This window comes from Engraulis encrasicolus, chromosome 13, assembly GCF_034702125.1.
Source record: "Engraulis encrasicolus isolate BLACKSEA-1 chromosome 13, IST_EnEncr_1.0, whole genome shotgun sequence".
Classification (NCBI taxonomy): Eukaryota; Metazoa; Chordata; class Actinopteri; order Clupeiformes; family Engraulidae; genus Engraulis; species Engraulis encrasicolus.
The window spans coordinates 13,734,407-13,752,358 of record NC_085869.1 but is presented as its reverse complement, the minus strand read 5'-3'; the positions used below and the strand labels follow the sequence as shown (position 1 = coordinate 13,752,358).

General features: G+C 42.0%; 2 protein-coding genes across 3 annotated transcripts in view; one reads left to right on the top strand and one right to left on the bottom strand.

The window, feature by feature from the left end:
- Nucleotides 1–8,749, bottom strand: part of itga2b (integrin, alpha 2b) — a 32,330-nt gene extending 23,581 nt beyond the window's left edge. The window contains exons 1-9 of the mRNA XM_063213110.1: nt 8,491–8,749; nt 7,678–7,808; nt 7,422–7,522; nt 6,354–6,519; nt 6,049–6,098; nt 5,339–5,384; nt 5,094–5,222; nt 2,418–2,462; nt 2,270–2,313 (exon numbers count right to left, since the gene is read on the bottom strand). Of these exons, the coding sequence (XP_063069180.1) occupies nt 2,270–2,313; nt 2,418–2,462; nt 5,094–5,222; nt 5,339–5,384; nt 6,049–6,098; nt 6,354–6,519; nt 7,422–7,522; nt 7,678–7,808; nt 8,491–8,660 (882 nt within the window). The 5' untranslated portion in view covers nt 8,661–8,749. The remainder of the gene's footprint in view (nt 1–2,269; nt 2,314–2,417; nt 2,463–5,093; nt 5,223–5,338; nt 5,385–6,048; nt 6,099–6,353; nt 6,520–7,421; nt 7,523–7,677; nt 7,809–8,490) is intronic.
- A 6,994-nt stretch (nt 8,750–15,743) lies between these two features.
- znf574 (zinc finger protein 574) overlaps nt 15,744–17,952 on the top strand; it is a 23,937-nt gene continuing 21,728 nt past the window's right edge. The window contains exons 1-2 of one of the 2 annotated variants that reach the window (XM_063213106.1): nt 15,744–15,871; nt 17,180–17,713. In XM_063213106.1, the coding sequence (XP_063069176.1) occupies nt 15,749–15,871; nt 17,180–17,713 (657 nt within the window). In that variant the 5' untranslated portion in view covers nt 15,744–15,748. Of the gene's footprint in view, nt 15,872–17,176; nt 17,714–17,952 lie in introns of both variants that reach the window. The other variant, XM_063213105.1, reaches the window with a different exon arrangement.

Genomic DNA, 17,952 nt, shown 5'->3' with positions numbered 1-17,952 from the left:
CCACCCGCTTAAGTAAAAAAAAGCGCGCAACAGCTCCTCCGCGGTTACTCAAGTCTGTGATTAAGTGGGGTTTACGCAGGATTTTACAAGTTGCGCACTTTGGGTGGGGCCAGGCCAAAATCAGGGAGTTTCGCATGTAAATGAATCCTAAGCGTATTCTCCCGTGCACTTACGTGCGTTTGCCTTTACGCGCATCAAAGGGCTGTAGTAAGGTCAAGCGCCACTATGAGGTAAAATGTAATATTGCATTTGATGCTCGCTTGGCTCGCATTTTGAACATGTTACACGCCACGGTATGCTTTGTTGATGTTCCTTACCGTCAGCGTGAGTCCAAATCGAAATTCATTCACAGTTCCACATAAACATCCTACATTAATTGTGACAAAATATGACCAGCTGCCCAGAGCATGTTCTCATATCGGTGAACTTACAAACAAAAGCAGGTAATTAATTAATCAGTATGAGGATCATCATGTTGTCTCCACGGACGGTAACCAAAACCAAAAACACCTCGTTGCACCATGCACAAGTAGGCTAAATTGACAAGGCACGTCAGACTAAAGACCGCTGTTCCAGTCGTCCTAACAGCCACCCAAAGTATGCCTATTCAAAAATAACCTTCACCATTTTTACTATGTTGTAGCCACAACGTTAAGTAAAGGGTTTTTATTGCAACTCCTCCACTTTTGTGATTTATTTGAACTCGTGCATTATGTGCATGTAACCTATTAAACTTTCTGAACTGATGCCCGACATACAAAACCACCACATACTGAGGTAGGCTACAGGTTGTCCTATCTGTTTTTGTAAGGCAGAAAATATTTCCTGAATGTCATTACAGCTAAACGTAAAAAGGTAGGCCTACATATCAGAGCATGTCTTTGGCATTTCGCTTCTGGTCTCTATTACACCCCATCAGCTGCGCGTTTAAATCCTGGCTTGGCGTTCCATGCGTAAGCCAATTAATTCCCATGTCTGCGATAGAATATAAAGTCTCCGTTTTTTCATGACGATCGATTTCCTTGTTCATTCTTCAGCATGCATGTATCCTAAGTGTAATATGCTGACGGACAGCTGAGATCCACACATTTCCAATTATCTTAATGTCACGTTGCTGTACAGAGAAGCGGAGAAACGCTTTTAAAAGTCAGCAAATACTATGTGTTTGTTTAACTGTGGGAATGATCAGCATTTTAAATCACTTTTTGATTTCCGGAATTGTCCAGGCAACACGCCAAACTCCATTTTTAACAAAACGTTTAATCATGTTTATTATTTCAATCAACCTGTTGCGCACCAAAACGCTCAGCTGAGTTCCCGCCAAAGGTACACATTGCGTTTCCATCTCATTATCTCACCTCCACTACTCGCCTTGTGATTGTGAAAATGAGCTGAGGTTAGATGTTGAGATGCTTTTGCACGATGACTTTTGGCACGTGGTTTTAAATTCAAAGTTAAAGTTCATTGTTGGATCTCAATGGACTGCCGAGGTTTTCACATGGTTGATCTGAAAATCCATGCTCCATAGTTTCTTTGTAGCCACAACTGATGGACCTGGCGGAGACTCATCCCCCCATTTAGCATATATCACGCCTATGTTGGGCTACGCGTTGTTTTTCTGAGTTAAGCGCGAGGGGTGTGGCGACGTTCCATAGGGGAGAATACGTGCAAGATAAGACCGCGTAAAATGTGCGCGCGTAAAACCGACTTAAGTGGAGACGGGAGAATTCCGCCCCCGGTTACTTACTTTTGCTCATCTTAAAAAAAGGGTGGGTTCAAAGAAATGGTGGTATGATGCGCTAGAATTCAATAAAGCACTTAGTACGGCAGATGGGAACACAAAAGGGCCAAATTGTGCACTTTTGAGTAAAAGCATGAAAATCGGTACACATATCCCTCTTGATATGCTGATTAATATTAGCGTAGAAGGCGTTGCGATAAATTAATCTTTTTCAAGATGTCCGCCAAATATTAATGAATCTACATGACACTTGGTAGTAAAAGCGTGAAAATCGGTACACATATCCTTCTTCCCCATATCAATGAATCTACCTGACACTCACCAAAAAGTTGCTTAAGTCACCAAATGGTCGCCAGAGATGGCCAAACGTAGCTAAATCGTACAACAAAGTCACTAAATTGGCAACACTGGTACGACCTCTGATCAATCAACGTTCTAAGAGGACCTTAACCAAAGGACAATATAAGGGCAACCCTAACAGCAACAGCTCAATCCTCTAAATTAGAATGAGGATCTCAGAAGTCTTACCGTTCCTGATGTGCCACGGTCATTGGGAAAGCCAACTAAATAATCTACAAAAGAAAGAATTTTGAAATGCATTTTTAGTCTTTGAGAGTCTTCATCATCATCATCAATTAAAACAATTAAATTTAAATCAAAAGTAAACAATACAAACCTCCACTGCTATGCCCTGTGAGATTACCAGTGGCAACAGAATACCCTGTAAAAAAAAAGACATGCAACAATAACATGTACTGCATGGTGAGTCAACAATACATGGGTGGATTTCTCGACAGCATCGCTGTACATCAATTATAAAAATAATATATAATATTGTACAAGTTATTATATAACGTATAACGTATTTCCCTCTCCTTTTACGATCGGGACCATTTTGAGCCTGCAGGACCCTGCATGAGAAGTATTCACATGTCCACACACACACACACACACACACACACACACACACACACACACACACACACACACACACACACACACACTGTGAGCAGTAACATAAACAATGGTCCTGGATCCCGATAAGTAATAAATAAACTGGTCCTGGATCGCTTTGACAGACCTGCAAACTCGTCAAAGAAAAAAAGGTGACAGTCTCCAGTGGACACCGCCACCCCCCCCAGACTGTGAATGGTAAAAAAGACAATGGTACAGGGTCATTGTGAGCGGTAAAATGAACAACGGTACTGGATCACTTTGAGCAGTAACTTAAACAATGGTCATGGATCATTGTGAGCAGTAACATAAACAATGGTCTGGATCCCAGTTAGTAATAAATAAACACTGGTCCTGGATCACTATGAGTGGTAAGATTAACAACGGTAAAGGATCAATATGAATGGTATAATAAATAATGGTACAGGATCATCGTGAGCAGTAAAATGAACAACGGTCCTTGATCACTTTGAGTAGTAAAATTAACAATGATCCTGGATCACTGTGAGCAATAAATAAACAATGGTCCTGGATCATTGAGATCGGTTTAAAAAATGGTCATGGATCACTGTGATTGGTATAATAAATTTCGATCCTGGATCGCTGTGAGCAGTAAAAAGAACAATGGTCCTGGATCACTGTGAGCAGTAGCATAAACAATGGTCCTGGATTACTGTGAGCAGTAGCATAAACAATGGTCCTGGATCACTGTGAGCAGTAGCATCAACAATGGTCCTGGATTACTGTGAGCAGTAGCATAAACAATGGTCCTGGATCTTGGTGAGTAATAAATACATTTTATCGCTATGAGCAGTAAATAAATTATGGTCCTAGATGTGGTAAGAATAACAATGGTTCAGGATCACTGTGAATGGTAAAATAAACAATGATCCAGGATTGGTAGAGATTGGTAAAATAAACTTCGGTTCTGGATCGCTCTGACCGGCAAAATATAACATAAACAACTGTCACTCATAAACAACTGTCACTCAGAGCAGTAACATAAACAATGGTCCTGGATCTTGGTGAGTTTTAAATTAACTCTGGTCCTGGATCACTGTGAGCGGTAAATAAACAATGGTCCCGGATCACTTTGAGTGGTAAGATTAACAATGGTCCAGGATCACTGTGAACGGTAATATAAACAATGGCCCAGGATTGCTGTGAGCAGTTAATAAACAGTGGATCACTGTGATTGGCGAAATGAACTTTGGTCCTGGATCACTGTGAGCGGTAAAATAAATAATAGCGCTGGATCATTGTGAGAGTGGTAAAATGAATAATGGTCCTGGATCACTGTGACCCGTAACATAAACAATGGTCCTGGATCACTGAGCAGTAAAATGAATAGTGGGAGCATTAAAAATGATTACTGGGAGCATTAACATAAACAATGGCAGCAATTGAGGAGGTAAAATTGAAGGGCTAAGCTCATTTGCTCTGTCCTGGACTGGTAAAATTAAAAATGGTCTTGGATGAATGTCATGATTTCACACAATTGATTTCAGGTGTGTATTTCCCCCAAGCCATAGTTGCTAACTATGCTAACAAATATATTAGCTAGTTATGTTAGCTACCATAGTTGCTAACTATGTTAGCCCATTGGAACTACTCAAGTTGCTAACTGGCTAACAAGAATGCTTTCAAAAAACACACCCTAAGTCTTCAGCAATCCACTAAAAATGATACCACTATTTTTGTAACTTTTATTTAAGATATTTTTTAACCCACCACAAGTCATAATATTATACTATAGCTAGTGGATAGTATCTAAATCTGTGGACACCCATGTTATGCGAAGATTAGGCCTACTGGTGTGTTACATTGGTTTGAAATTCACAAATAAAGGTTGTTTTTTTTCATTAATCTTGCCTCTGCTTTGAGAAAGTTAGGTGTTTCTGAAGCAGTCATCAAAATGTGTGGAGCTATGTCTGTCATTGAGTAGTGAGTCTCCTCTAATGCAGGGTCCTGCAGGCTCAAAATGGTCCCGATGGTAAAAGGAGAGGGAAATTTGAATTGTTCATGTCTCGGGGGAATGACATCATCAATCACAAATGATCCCTGATTGGTCACCTGTAACATTGCTCATGGACCAACAACTTTGATGTTGATCCTGGAACAGTAAATACTTGGTGATATCAGATCAACCGTGTGTGTGCGCCCATTGCAATAGGCCTATCCATTGAAGATGAAAATATTTAATACAGAAGTGCCATGATGTAATATAAATATATACATAAAATATATAACATAAAATATTGACATGTTTTTTCCCCCTGGAAACACACTGCCCCCACCTCAGCCCCCTGGTAATTCGGGTCTAGAACCGCCAGTGCACACACACACACACACATATACACACGCACACACACAATGTGGGGGTTCAGGTGTGTCTTACCACTGTACGCATCATAATGGGTGTCCTGATAACCATAAAGATAGCTTTCACGCCCAACACCCTTAGACGGGAGGTAAACGGGGCGCCTCGGTGCTGCTAGTTCCTCCAGAGTGGCTGTAAAGATCTGACCTGTAAAAAAGCAGGCATGAGTTATAATGTGGTATTTGAAGTTCTTTCAACCAAGCCATTTTTTGGTTGTGAATACGTTCTTCAAAATTTGTGATCAGTTGAGATGGAAGTTTCACCTTGAAAGTATAGACTTCCTGGAGCACCAAACACTACTGCCCCGTTCTGAAAATAAAAGTATATATAAGGTAAAATAAGGTGTGTTAATTTTTTTAATACGTTTTTAATGATTTCACTAAAAGTGCAAAAATATGGCTGTACTGAAAGTTTGGAGTTGGTTTTGGTCAGGTAGCAGTTTAGCATCATTTGGCTCGCTTTTGTCGAATCACTTAACGTTTCACTGTGGGTTTCGTCTTTTGTGTGGCCATGTGCTGGTTAGCAATATGCCACAAGAGGCCGTGGGTTTGTGGATTTGTAATGGCTAAGGGGAGTTGAAGCACGACGCAAAGCGGGATGCAGTGCTATAAAGATTCCTCTTTGTCGTTATAACTCGAACACAAACCCACGGACTTGAGTGGCTTATTGCTTGTCTAAAACTATTCAAATGAATTGCTGATACGTTTTCTTAAAAAGTGCTTTAATAACAATTAATTCACCTCACATCATTCAGTTGAGGAAGTGGTTGGTTCCGCTCCCCACTTTTATAATAAGAGAGTCCTTATTTTTCTATTTTTCCCTGGGCACATAACCCAAAATGGATGTGCACACCACTGTATGTGTGTGTGTGTGTGTGTGTGCGTGCGTGCGTGCGTGCGTGCGTGCGTGCGTGCGTGCGTGCGTGCGTACGTCCGTGCGTGCGTGTATACATTAGCTGTAACACATTTCATACCTTTGTTATGTCCAGACTAAACCCGGCCTCACAATAGCGCTTGTCATTCTCTGCAAACAAATATAAATATAAAATGAAATATAAGCAAATATAAATCAGCTCAAATGTTTTCAACTCCTTATAAATGGGATTTTTCTATAGCCCTACAATACATAGCCATTGATACGATTTAGTTCTACCCTACATTATGCAGACCATTTAGTAATACATTACGACTTGGGTCATTGCCATTGATTCTGGTAACAGCAAATGTATAACAGTGGCCTTGTTTTAAGGGGCTAAAGTTACAATGGGAGCTCAGGTACCATATCTGTTGGTCTTGTAGTGCGATTCCACAAACACGTCTCTGCAGGGGGAGTAGACTGACACCCGACTTGTGGCAACATCCTTCAGGAGGCAGTTTCCCACTGGTGTGTTTTGGGAATCTTGAAGGCCCTGGATGACATTCCAGTGGAACAATGGGGCACATGCCTGTACAGGGGGAGGACAGACGTGGCCTAATGGTTAGGGAGGTGGTCTTTAGAGCAGAGGGTTGCAGGTTCAAGTACCACCTCTACCTCTCCCTACACGTACTCCCATGGCCCTTGAGCAAGCTATCATTGAGCTTTTGTAACATTTCTCTTTAAAGATTCGAAGTACTGCCAGCTTTGATGACACATTTTGAGATGGGTGGGTAATACAGGTTGTGAGTGGTAAGTAACCCAAAAAGGGCATTGGGAATTTTTGAACGGTTTGGCCCAAAATGATGCCATGTTGGGTGAACCTCACTGCATCGTTTGGACACTCTTCAAACTTGGGCAATTACTTTTGTGGGCAGTCATGGGTGAGCGGTTAGGGCGTCAGACTTGCATCCCAGAGGTTGCCGGTTCGACTCCCGACCCGCCAGGTTGGTAGGGGGAGTAATCAACCAGTGCTCTCCCCCATCCTCCTCCATGACTGAGGTACCCTGAGCATGGTACCGTCCCACCGCACTGCTCCCCATGGTGCGCCACTGAGGGCTGCCCCCTTGCACGGGTGAGGCATAAAATGCAATTTCGTTGTGTGCAGTGTGCAGTGTTCACTTGTGTGCTGTGTCACAATGACAATGGGAGTTGGAGTTTCCCAATGGGCTTGTGTGAATGAAGCGAGGAAGGGCTCTGCCCAAAAGGTTGGTAGGCCAATAAACAAAAGAAAAATCTGAAGAGTGCTTCATTCACTCATCTATGTTTTATGTGGGATTCAGTACCCAGGTAAGAACTGTATTAATTAATAGGTGACAGTGTGAGCGCGTCTCCTCCACTTAAAACTACTTTTGTGTCCCAACTTTTTTCTGAATTGACCTTGTTAGATCAACGTATCAACATCTGGAAATTTGAATAGTAAAACCCACTTACCAGAATGTATTTTTCAGTAGTTCTCACAGTCGCCCCAAACCATTGATGCGATTTAGAACCCTTCATTTTTAAGCCACTGTGAACTGTGTGCTCTTCATCACCTACACACACAAACACACACACACACACACACACACACACACACACACACACACACACACACACACACACACACACACACACACACACACACACACACACACGTTAACAAGCAAACAAATAAACATACAGACAAAAATGAAAAACGGGCACTCACCTTCTAGGTCAAAGTCGATGCTGGTGCATGTACCGCCCTCTGGTGCCCAGTTGCAACGGTACACCATGCCCCCTTCCTTCACCCCGGCCTGGGTTGAGTTTGCATGGGGCGCTCCCACCACCAGAGAAACACTGAAAACATGTGTTAATTCTTGATAATGATAATGATAAAATGATAATCGTGATTATTTTGGGTCAAAAATTTAAATCACGATTATTAATTACGAAGATGATAAAAACAATAAACAACTGAACTGTGTCAAAATATTACTGAAGAATGTTGTTCAAAATCACAAAATGAAATATAACCAAGAATGTATGTATGTATGTGTGTATGTAATGTATATAAGGGATTAATAAAATAAAACTGAATTGTAATAATTCACCCCTCCCTTGGTTGTGTTCGAATGGGCTGCTCGCACCACCAGTGTAAACCTGAAAGCGTGTGTTACATCTTTCTTAACTACCGTATGACAATTATTTTGTTCCAGATTTGCAATGTGAGGTTATTGAGCTTTGATTAAGAAATCAAGGACATGTACAACACGTTGCTTTACTTCCCTTAGAAATACAGTACTGTAATTAGGCAATGTTGCTTTGGGCTGTGTTAAGTTGGAAGACATAAAAGGGTTACATTTCATGCAAGAAGGATAACCCACAGAAATCAGGAGGCCACACCAGGTACAAAACAAAAATGAAGTTCTGCAACATATTTGATCCAGCCAATAACCAATAACTGTACCTAAGATACAGGCAGAGCGCAGTACAGATCTTTCTCTCATTTTATCCGACAGCCAAACTGCCACTCACTCACCCTTGGCCTGTAGTCTGGAAATCCACAGCAAAGCCAAAGTAACTGTCCTCTGGTCCACTGAAGACGGTCACATTGATTTGGTTGATATTCAGCCCATGGTGTATGCCTGGTGTAATAATGAGGACAACGAGCTGCAAATAAATACCCCCTGCTAGCTGACCTCTCTCCATCTTCTCCTAAAATGTATACTTCTTAATGACTCTTCTGTGTGTCATGTGTCTTCTTCTGTATCTATGTATGTATACAACTGGACACCTTAATTTCCCTCGGGAATAGTAAATGATACTCTACTCTCTCTACTCTACTCTACACTTGGTGTGCACTTCACACTTCTAACGGGGTATTATAAGTTCTTTGTCATTTCCTGTCAGTGGAGCTGTGACTTCGCTGTCAGGCAATCTCTCATTTCCAGTACTTCCTTGTGGTTAACATGTTGTGGGATATGTGCCCTTTTTGCATGACAAAATAGTCCAAAGAGGACACCCTCATAGTCTTATCAACACAATGATGCTTCTACTGTATTTCCTGGAGACACATTTTACTGTGGTCACATCAGGATATGCCTGCCTGGCTGTTGGCTGGCTTTTAGTCGTTTGGTAGAACTTGGTTCATTGTGTCAAAATTCTAAAAAACAAACAATTTATATCATCAAAGCATTTTTAAAAGTGCACTGTGTGTAGTACAGTGGTCATAGTAGGTATTGCAACTATGCTGCTCATTGGCACTGTGTTGCCCATAGCCAAATGTCATATTTTCATGAATATTTATTAAGTAATAAACTAATATTTACTAGTATGACCAAAGTACGGTATGTTTTCTATTGTCTATTTCTGGAAATTCAGAATGGCGGACATGGAGAAGATCCACCTTTTCGTGTATGAAAAGTGCTATGCAATTTTTCTAGTCACAATGAATACTTAGAATTTGATGGTGGTAGTAAGTGCAGTATTGATGAAATAGGTAACATTTGTGAGTGGGCAGGATGAATTCCGGAAATTAACTACTGAATATATTACACAGTGCACCTGTAATGTTATTATCTGGTTGGTTTAGGAAAGTACCATCAATCATCCCCTCAGTATTCACCCTTGAGGGAAATTAAATTGAGGTGATACATTTGTATAACATATTGGTATCCTCCTGCTTGATGACACTTTTGACATTCAAAGCCCACATTGAACATTTTATAAGGAAACCTAAACTAAAACTAGGTTTTTTATTTAGAAATAAATTCTGTTTTTCCTTTGATGTTAAGAAGCGCCTTGTCTCTGCAACATTTGTATCCATTTTAGACTATGCAGACCTGCTGTACATGAATGCTTCATCCCAATGTCTGAGTAAGATTGACTCTGTGTATCATGGTGCCCTGAGGTTCATCACTAACTGTAGGGCCCAAACTCATCACTGTGAACTCTATGCCAGAGTTAAATGGTCTTCACTGACTACCAGGAGACTTACTCACTGGTATACATTTATATAGGCCTACAAGGCAATACTTAGATTACTGCCACCATACATCTACAGCCCAATCACAGTAAGGAATATTGAGTCTTATGGTCTGCGCTCTAAAGGCCATTTGTTACTCTCTGTCCCTTGCTTCCGCACAGAACTGGGGAAGAGGGCATTTGTGTTTTCAGCCCCTACCTCATGGAACAATCTGCAAAAGGACTTGAAACTAACAGATCTGATTCCATTGAACGATTTTAATTCCAAGATGAGATCACTTGAGACAGAGTCTATTGTCTGTAACTGTTTCAATTGACGTTTTATTTTACTTGATTTGTTATTTTAATGCAACTGTGTAATTTTAATTTTGTAACTTGAGCCGCCACTTCGCCAGGACACCCTTGTAAAAGAGGTTCTTAATCTCAACGGGTTTATTTTTCCTGGTTAAATAAAGGTTAAATTAAAAAAAAAAAAATAAAGCCCCATTGGGAAACTACAACTCCCATTGTCATTGTGACACAGCACTACACAGCACACAAGTGAACACTGCACACAACAAAATTGCATTTATGCCTCACCCGTACAAGGGGGCAGCTCTCAATGGCGCCCCAAGGGAGCAGTGCGACGGGACGGTACCATGCTCAGGGTATCTCAGTCATGGAGGATGATGGGGGAGTGCACTGGTTGATTAATCCACCCACCAACCTGGCGGGTCGGGAGTCGAAGAAGTTTAAAGTCTGTCTACGTTTGTAGTTAGTTTTCTCTGGTAGATTGTGAGCCCCTCAATTGTGAAAGAGAATAGAGATGAGATGAGATTAAAGGGCAACTTCTGCCAATTTCAATGTGCTGTTGTATTGCTCACGCCACCCTTGACTCATCAGTACCCGGTGATGCCGCAGTTTTTGGCCCAGCCCTTTCCAAGATATGAGCTATTCTAATGGGGGCAACTTTTGTTTACATTTTTTTTTTAATGAGCATAGGCCTACTCCAAATATTTTCCCAAAAGGTATTGCTGTTTGCTAGCTGTCTGCTTATGATGTATAACCTTTTGGATGTTTTTGGGAATAAATAAAAATGTTTTTTTGAAATGTAAACAAAAGTTGCCCCCATTAGAATAGCTCATATCTCGGAAAGGGCTGAGCCAAAAAATGCGGCGTCACCGGGTACTGACAAGTCAAGGGTAGCGTGAGCAATACAACAGCATATTGAAATTGGCAGGAGTTGCCCTTTAATGGCTCTTTGATGGCATCCAGATCATAATGGCTCGTTCTTTTTAAAGAGGTGTCTTTTCAACGGTTTTAAATTATTTATTCAGTGTTAAGAAGATAGCACTTTTGTCCAAAACAACAACTGATTGTCCTTCATCTTCTAAAGACGGTTTCTGTCACTCTTTGAGGCAGACACTTGTGTTTTCCCCCAAATTATTCACGTGAACAGGGGCGCTGACAGTTTGGCTGGGCCAGGGACAAAAATCTCTATATGTGCCCCCCCTCCTAAATCCACTATCCATTACTGAAATCATTCAATGCAATGCCAATTTAATAAGGTGGTGTTTGGTTTGACATCCTTCCCATGATTTTGTCATGAATGGCGAGCAGCGTGTGTCTGGTTCGGGTAACTTTATGTGTCTGGAAAACTTTTGCTTTGCTCAGCTGCCACCCCCTACCTCTGCTAGTGGGTGACCTGCATCTTTAGAAGAATCTTTTTAGTCAGTCTCCAAGGCTCCTGGTTTCTTCCTCTCTCTTTCGCTTTTACTTCATTTTTTTGTCCTGATGTGTAGGCCTACTGAGTAAGGTTAGACCGATATATATATATCTGTATCTGTATCGGGCCGATATTTGCATTTTTTAAGTGTATCGTATCGGCCGATACGCGTGTGGTTTTGGCCGATACGCAATATTTATTATTTTATGTCATTCGGGTTTTTTTAAAAGCACCAAGACACTTCATTTTTTTAATTACTTGATTGTTAGACATTACTTGATTGTTAGAGTGGGTGTTTAAATGTTACAAGTTCTACCTCAATTTGATTATGTTAAAGGAATGTTTATTTTTAACTTGAGACCTGGAATATTTGAAGAGTTCAGATGCAAAACCCCCTAAGTGCCTTTTCAGAAATTAATCTTAATTCATTTTTATTTAATACAAAGCTATCAAAATTGCATATTTTTTATTTTATTTATGTAATATAACTATTTATATGTATTATCAAGTACATGAATGTAAACCAAACCAACAACCGGGTTCTCTAAAAATATAGAAGTGCAGGTCTTCAGAAATGGAGTTAGGGGGTTTTGCATCTGAACTCTTCATTTGTCATTGTTTAACCTTTTTTTTTTTTACCCATATCGGCCCCAAATATTGGTTATCGGAAATCGGGTATCGGCCAAGGGTGCTGAAAAAAAAATCGGTATTGCATCGGCCATTAAAAAAACCTGTATCGGTCGACCCCTACTACTGAGACATGTAAATCTGTACTGCTCTGTGTTAAGATGGCAGTGCGCAGAGCATGGCCGTAGCCAGGAATTTGAAACAAGGGAGGTCTATAGTGCACGCGCAGCGCGCCAGAATTTTTTTAAAGGTGCACTGTGTACAGGATGTTGCCCGTAGTATCTATTGTAACTATGTTGGTTGCTCATTGAAACTATGCTGTCTTTTGCCAATTTTGGTCTTTTCATGAATATTTGCTAAATAATGAACTAATATTTACTAGTATGACCACAGTTTACAGTATGTTTTGCAGCTGAAAAGATTTCTGGAAATTCAAAATGGCGGACAATGGAGAAGATCCCCTTTTTCATGTATGAAAAATATTATTTTCTCTAAAAATAAGGGAGGTCCGGACCTCCCTTACCTCATATGTGGCTACGGCCATGGCGCAGAGATGCAGCGTCCTGGAGTACAGTAGGCCTACTCCAAACACAATTCCGTTGCCTTTTTCTGACAATGACAATAAAACTCTTAAAACTTGAATCTGTTGTGTCAAACCGAATCACAAGGTCCCTAACACCGACATATTCCATATTTTGAATGGTGGTGTAGATTCTGGTGTAGGTATTCTGATGAAACTTACTAGAGGGACATATTATAAGTTATGTTTTTTTTTTTTTTAAGCAGAGAACTATACATCCTAAAAGACAATGGGTTCTTTCAAATATCCTGACTCCCGTCCTCGACCTGTGCTTGTGGCCGTGTCCTTGATGCGCCTGCCTTCGTGGAGAAAATAATCCCTGCTGTATAGCCACAACAACTTTTGGAGGAGTTTTCCCCTTTCAACATCTCTATTGCAAATGAGAAAATGACATTGCAACTAATAAAAAGGATGCCAAAGTGAAGCTTGTGCCCTGGTGCATAGGCCTACAAGCAAAGGAGTGCAGGCCTACTATGCTAGAACAACTTTCTTGATTCTTCTTGAAATAAATTGGATAGTGTCTCCCACTTATACATCTCTCAGAATTAACCTTTACAATTCTGTCCTCAAAACTTCAACTTAGTAATTAAAAACTACGTCGGACAATGTTACAATTGATTTTGATGGTTTTCATGGAGGTTACAGGTTTGAACTTTGCAGTGCATAATGCATCATCAGACTATACTCGAACGCCATTGGTGTAGCCAAATCCATGGCGAAGCCAATCAAACTACGCCTTATTCAGTGGCTCTCCAAAAACTATCCTGCCCTTTTCGGTTGAAAGGCCCTGAACGGTAAGTTGGCTAAATATATGATTATTTTTTTATCACTGTTTCATTCAAACTTGTAGCTACTGTAGCTATTCATTGTTACAAGCGCCACTCGTCCACGGAGTTTCAGACGGGGGAGACATTTAGCATGTAGGATGGGCGCGAGGCGCCATCACACCACCGAAGAAGTTCTTCATGGCTCCCTTCTTCTTCGCTTTTTACGCCGTCGAACCGCCGAACCTCCAGCTTCGGCACACACAGCGCTCTTCTGCGGCTAAACATATTTTGACAGTAGTTGGAATCAGTTTGCAGCATGGCTTGCAAGACTCGGGAACATTATATTTCAGCGTTTAATCTGCTATTTGCAGTATGTAGCCTAGCCATGTTGACTCGCCATACGCTAGGCGGGGGTTGGCAGGCCATGTTGTTGCAGCAGCTTTTAGCATTGTGTTAATTTTGCTAACTACAGTTGTTTTGTTAGCTAGATCAGTCTGGACGCCACTGCAGTAGCAGGCAGTCTAGCAGCTGTGAATTTCATATGGCTGTAGTAGCCTGTAGCACAGACATGCCACCAGAAATGTTGTGGAGTAATGCATTGCAAAAGCAATTAATTACTGTAATGTATTGCTGTTTGTTATAACGCAGTAGTGTAAGGTTTGGGTTGGTGACAATACAAGTTAGGCCCACAGTGCATTTACTCTAACCTGTAATGATGTTCAGTGTGGTGGGTCATAAAGAAGTTACTCCTGAGTCCTGAACTTGTTACTTTTTAGTCTGCATGCTGCCGAAACACCTTGATGGGAGATTAAAGAGCCATGATGACTCATGAATTTGATTGTAAATGGCCAGATCCTCACCGTTATTTAAGCTAAAGTAACTAAATAAGGCAAATGGTTACATTGAAAAGACAATAACATGTAAAAAGTAATGCATTCCAGTTCTTGAGTAACTTGCTCAAAACAGGCCACCAGATGCCGCTTACCTAATGTTGACTTTCTTTTAATGTGTTTAAAACGATGCTACTTTAAAAAGGAATAGCCCCAACTCTGAATTGCTAAATATATTTTTCATTCTTTATGGATTTGCATTGCAATTGCATAAGTTTTACTGTCAGTGTTTAGAAGCTTGCCAAAGATTGGGAGAAGGAAGCATGATTGAACATGGACAATGAAATCGATCAACAGACATCCTGCCTGATATAGGTCCTGTTTGCAGTTGATTTCATAACCCATGTGTTGCACTTAAACACAGCTGGGAAATGAAAGCAACAGGTCTGTGGGTGGCATTGATGGTGCGTGATGAAGGCCAGTTGATATGTATATCTGCTGTCAGCTTGACCCTCAAACACTTGTAGTAGTTGTAGTAGAGTAGAGTAACTTTATTTATTCCCTGGGAGAAAATGAAGGTGTCAAGTAGCTGACATAAATACACACAAGTGCCCACATGGACATTTCAGACACGTATAACACAGGTAATAGTTTGGGAGGGGAAATAAAAGTTAACTACAGAAAAAAGGGAATTGTGCAAAAAAAAAAATATTTTGTAAGTTGAGGTAGACAAGATGTACATAGGCCCCAACAACAACAAAAATGACAATGATCTCAAGTCCTTAATTCTGTCAGCCCAAAACTGTGCCAACAATCACAATAGATCCACAGATACTTCCATCCATACGTACCCAATACAGATAGATGTGGATTAGGGCTTGGCATTAACTTTTTTTAACTGTTTTCCCAAGTCACTAGCCATCCAGCGATTCTTCTTGCCACAAATTTGAAATATTTTTGTTTTTGTTGTACATCACTGTACTAACCTCTTACCTCAGAAAATGAGGTGCTAAAGCAAGAAGATGAGGGCATAGCTTTCTACATGAAAATAAATCAAATAGAAACTGAGTAACTGAGCTTTTTCTTGAACTTAAATACAAACTATACACAAGGGGCAAAGTGCAGAATATAACGGTAGGCTTTTCTGATATGTCATACAATAGAATAAGCTACCTGCCAAATTGGCTAGTAACACTGAAATTGTTACCAGCCACAGCCAAGTTTTACCAGCATTTGGCCGGTTGGCAGGTGCCAGTGTCAAGTCCTGATGTGTGTGTGTGTTTGTGTTCTCCAGGTCAGGAGCCATGGAGGGCGGTAGCAGTTCTGTGTACATGTGTTTCCCCTGCTACCAGGAGTTCCCCACGCTAGAGGAGGTGCTAGCCCACCAGGTCAACTGCAGCGTAGAGGCACCCGCACAGTCAAACCAGGTAACACACATAAACACACACGCTCAGTCAAACCAGGTAACACACACACACACCTGCTCAGTCAAGCCAAGTAGCACACACACACACCTGCTCAGTCAAGCCAGGTAGCACACACACACACCTGCTCAGTCAAGCCAGGTAGCACACACACACACACATGAAAAGGTGAATCTTGTCCATGAAAAGTTGGGTCTTCTCCATGTCCATCATTTTGAATTTCCAGAAATAGACATTTTTAGCTCCACAACTTACTGTACTTTGGTGATGCAAGAAAATATTAGTCTATTATTTGGTACATATTGATGAAAAGATCAAATTTGGCAGTAGGCAGCACAGTTTCAATTAGCTGCATAGTTGCAATACCTACTCTGGCCACTCTCTTACACAGTGCTCCTTTCAATGTACACACAGACACAATGCAATAAAAACGTTAAGAGCATGTGGCTGCAGTTCAGCCTCCTTTTTAAATGCACATTCTCTCTCTCACTCTCACACACATACACGCACAGACACATTCTCTCTCTCTGTGTCTCACACACGGCAGTCTCTAAAGGTGTACTTCTCCATGCCTCATGCGTCTGTCTCTTTGGCATCTCTTGGTGTTTGTCTGTATGGTAAATGTCTGTGTGTGTGACTCTATGACGTGCTTGCATGTGCATTTGTCAATGTCTGTCTGTGGCCCATGTGACTTCTGTTGTGCTGTTGAGGGCGCGCACACACACACACACACACACACACACACACACACACACACACACACACACACACACACACACACACACACACACACACACACACACACACACACACACACACACACACACACACACACACAGGTTCTTCCTCTTTCCATTCTCATCTTGGCCCCCAGAGCAGCATGTGTATCTTGTGGATACTCGACCCTCCTTTACCACCCATACAGGATACAGGAAATGGACAAATAAAATGATGAATCTTGCTGAAGTTTGAGAGAGATTACAGTAACTAGAAGCAACAGGACTAACATCATCTCTCTCAACCTTCAAGAAGTAAAGACTCTCTTCCTTCGTGACCATTTATTGCACTGATGTAATTCCCCTCCCCTCCTCTTTCTCCCCCTCTCCTCTCCTTTCCTCTCCTCTCCTCTCCTCCTCACCTCACCTCTTTCTCCCCCTTTCCTCTCCTTTCAACCTCTCCTCGTCCCTCTCTCCTCTCCTGTCCTCCTCTGTCTCCCTCTCCTCTCCTTTCCTCATCTCTTTGTCTCTCCTCTCCCCTTCCCTTCATCCCGCTCTTCTCTCCTCTCCTCCTCTTCTCCCTATCCAACAGCAGCATCTAGATGCCGCGCCCCCACCTGAGCCCCCGGACGGCGCAGGAGACCCCGTAGCGGGTCATGAGCACGTGGAGGGTTCGGTGCTCAGCCCCAGTGGTGTCGGGGCAGGGCCGGGCGGAGGAGGAGGCAGCGATGGTGATGGCGACGCGCCGCGCATCCTGTACCAGTGTGGCGACTGCGAGGTGCTCTTCGACTCCCTCAGTCTGTGGCAGTACCACCGCAAACAAGGAGGCTGCCAACAACAGGAGCAACAGGACGACACACAAACACAAACACACGCGGAGGAACACAAACTCACTCCCATCCTCGACCATAAACAGGAGCAGGTGGAGACTCCAACAGACGCGCACGTACAAATGGACAACGCTCAGGGGCCCACGGAGAAGGAGCATTCCCGGGACACGGCCCAGACTGAAGGGACCAATGAAGGAGCGGTGGATTTGCCCAACAGCCAGGAGCAGCCAATCAGCAGTGGTGATGCATCAATGGTGGCGGTGGCAGTGGAGCCCCCTGGTGACGTGGAGGAGGAGGAGGTGCGTGTGAATGAGAGACTCTTGCTCATCTCCTCTTTTATCTCTCCTCTCCTCTTCTCTTTTATCTTCTCTTATCCTCTTCTCTCCTGTCCTATCCACTCTCCTCTCTTCATATCCCTCTCTCTCGTCTCCTCTCTTCTCTTATCCTTCTCTCCTCATACCTCTCTCCTCTCTCGTCTCCTCTCTTCTCTTATCCTCCTCTCCTCATACTTCTCTCCTCTCTCGTCTCCTCTCTTCTC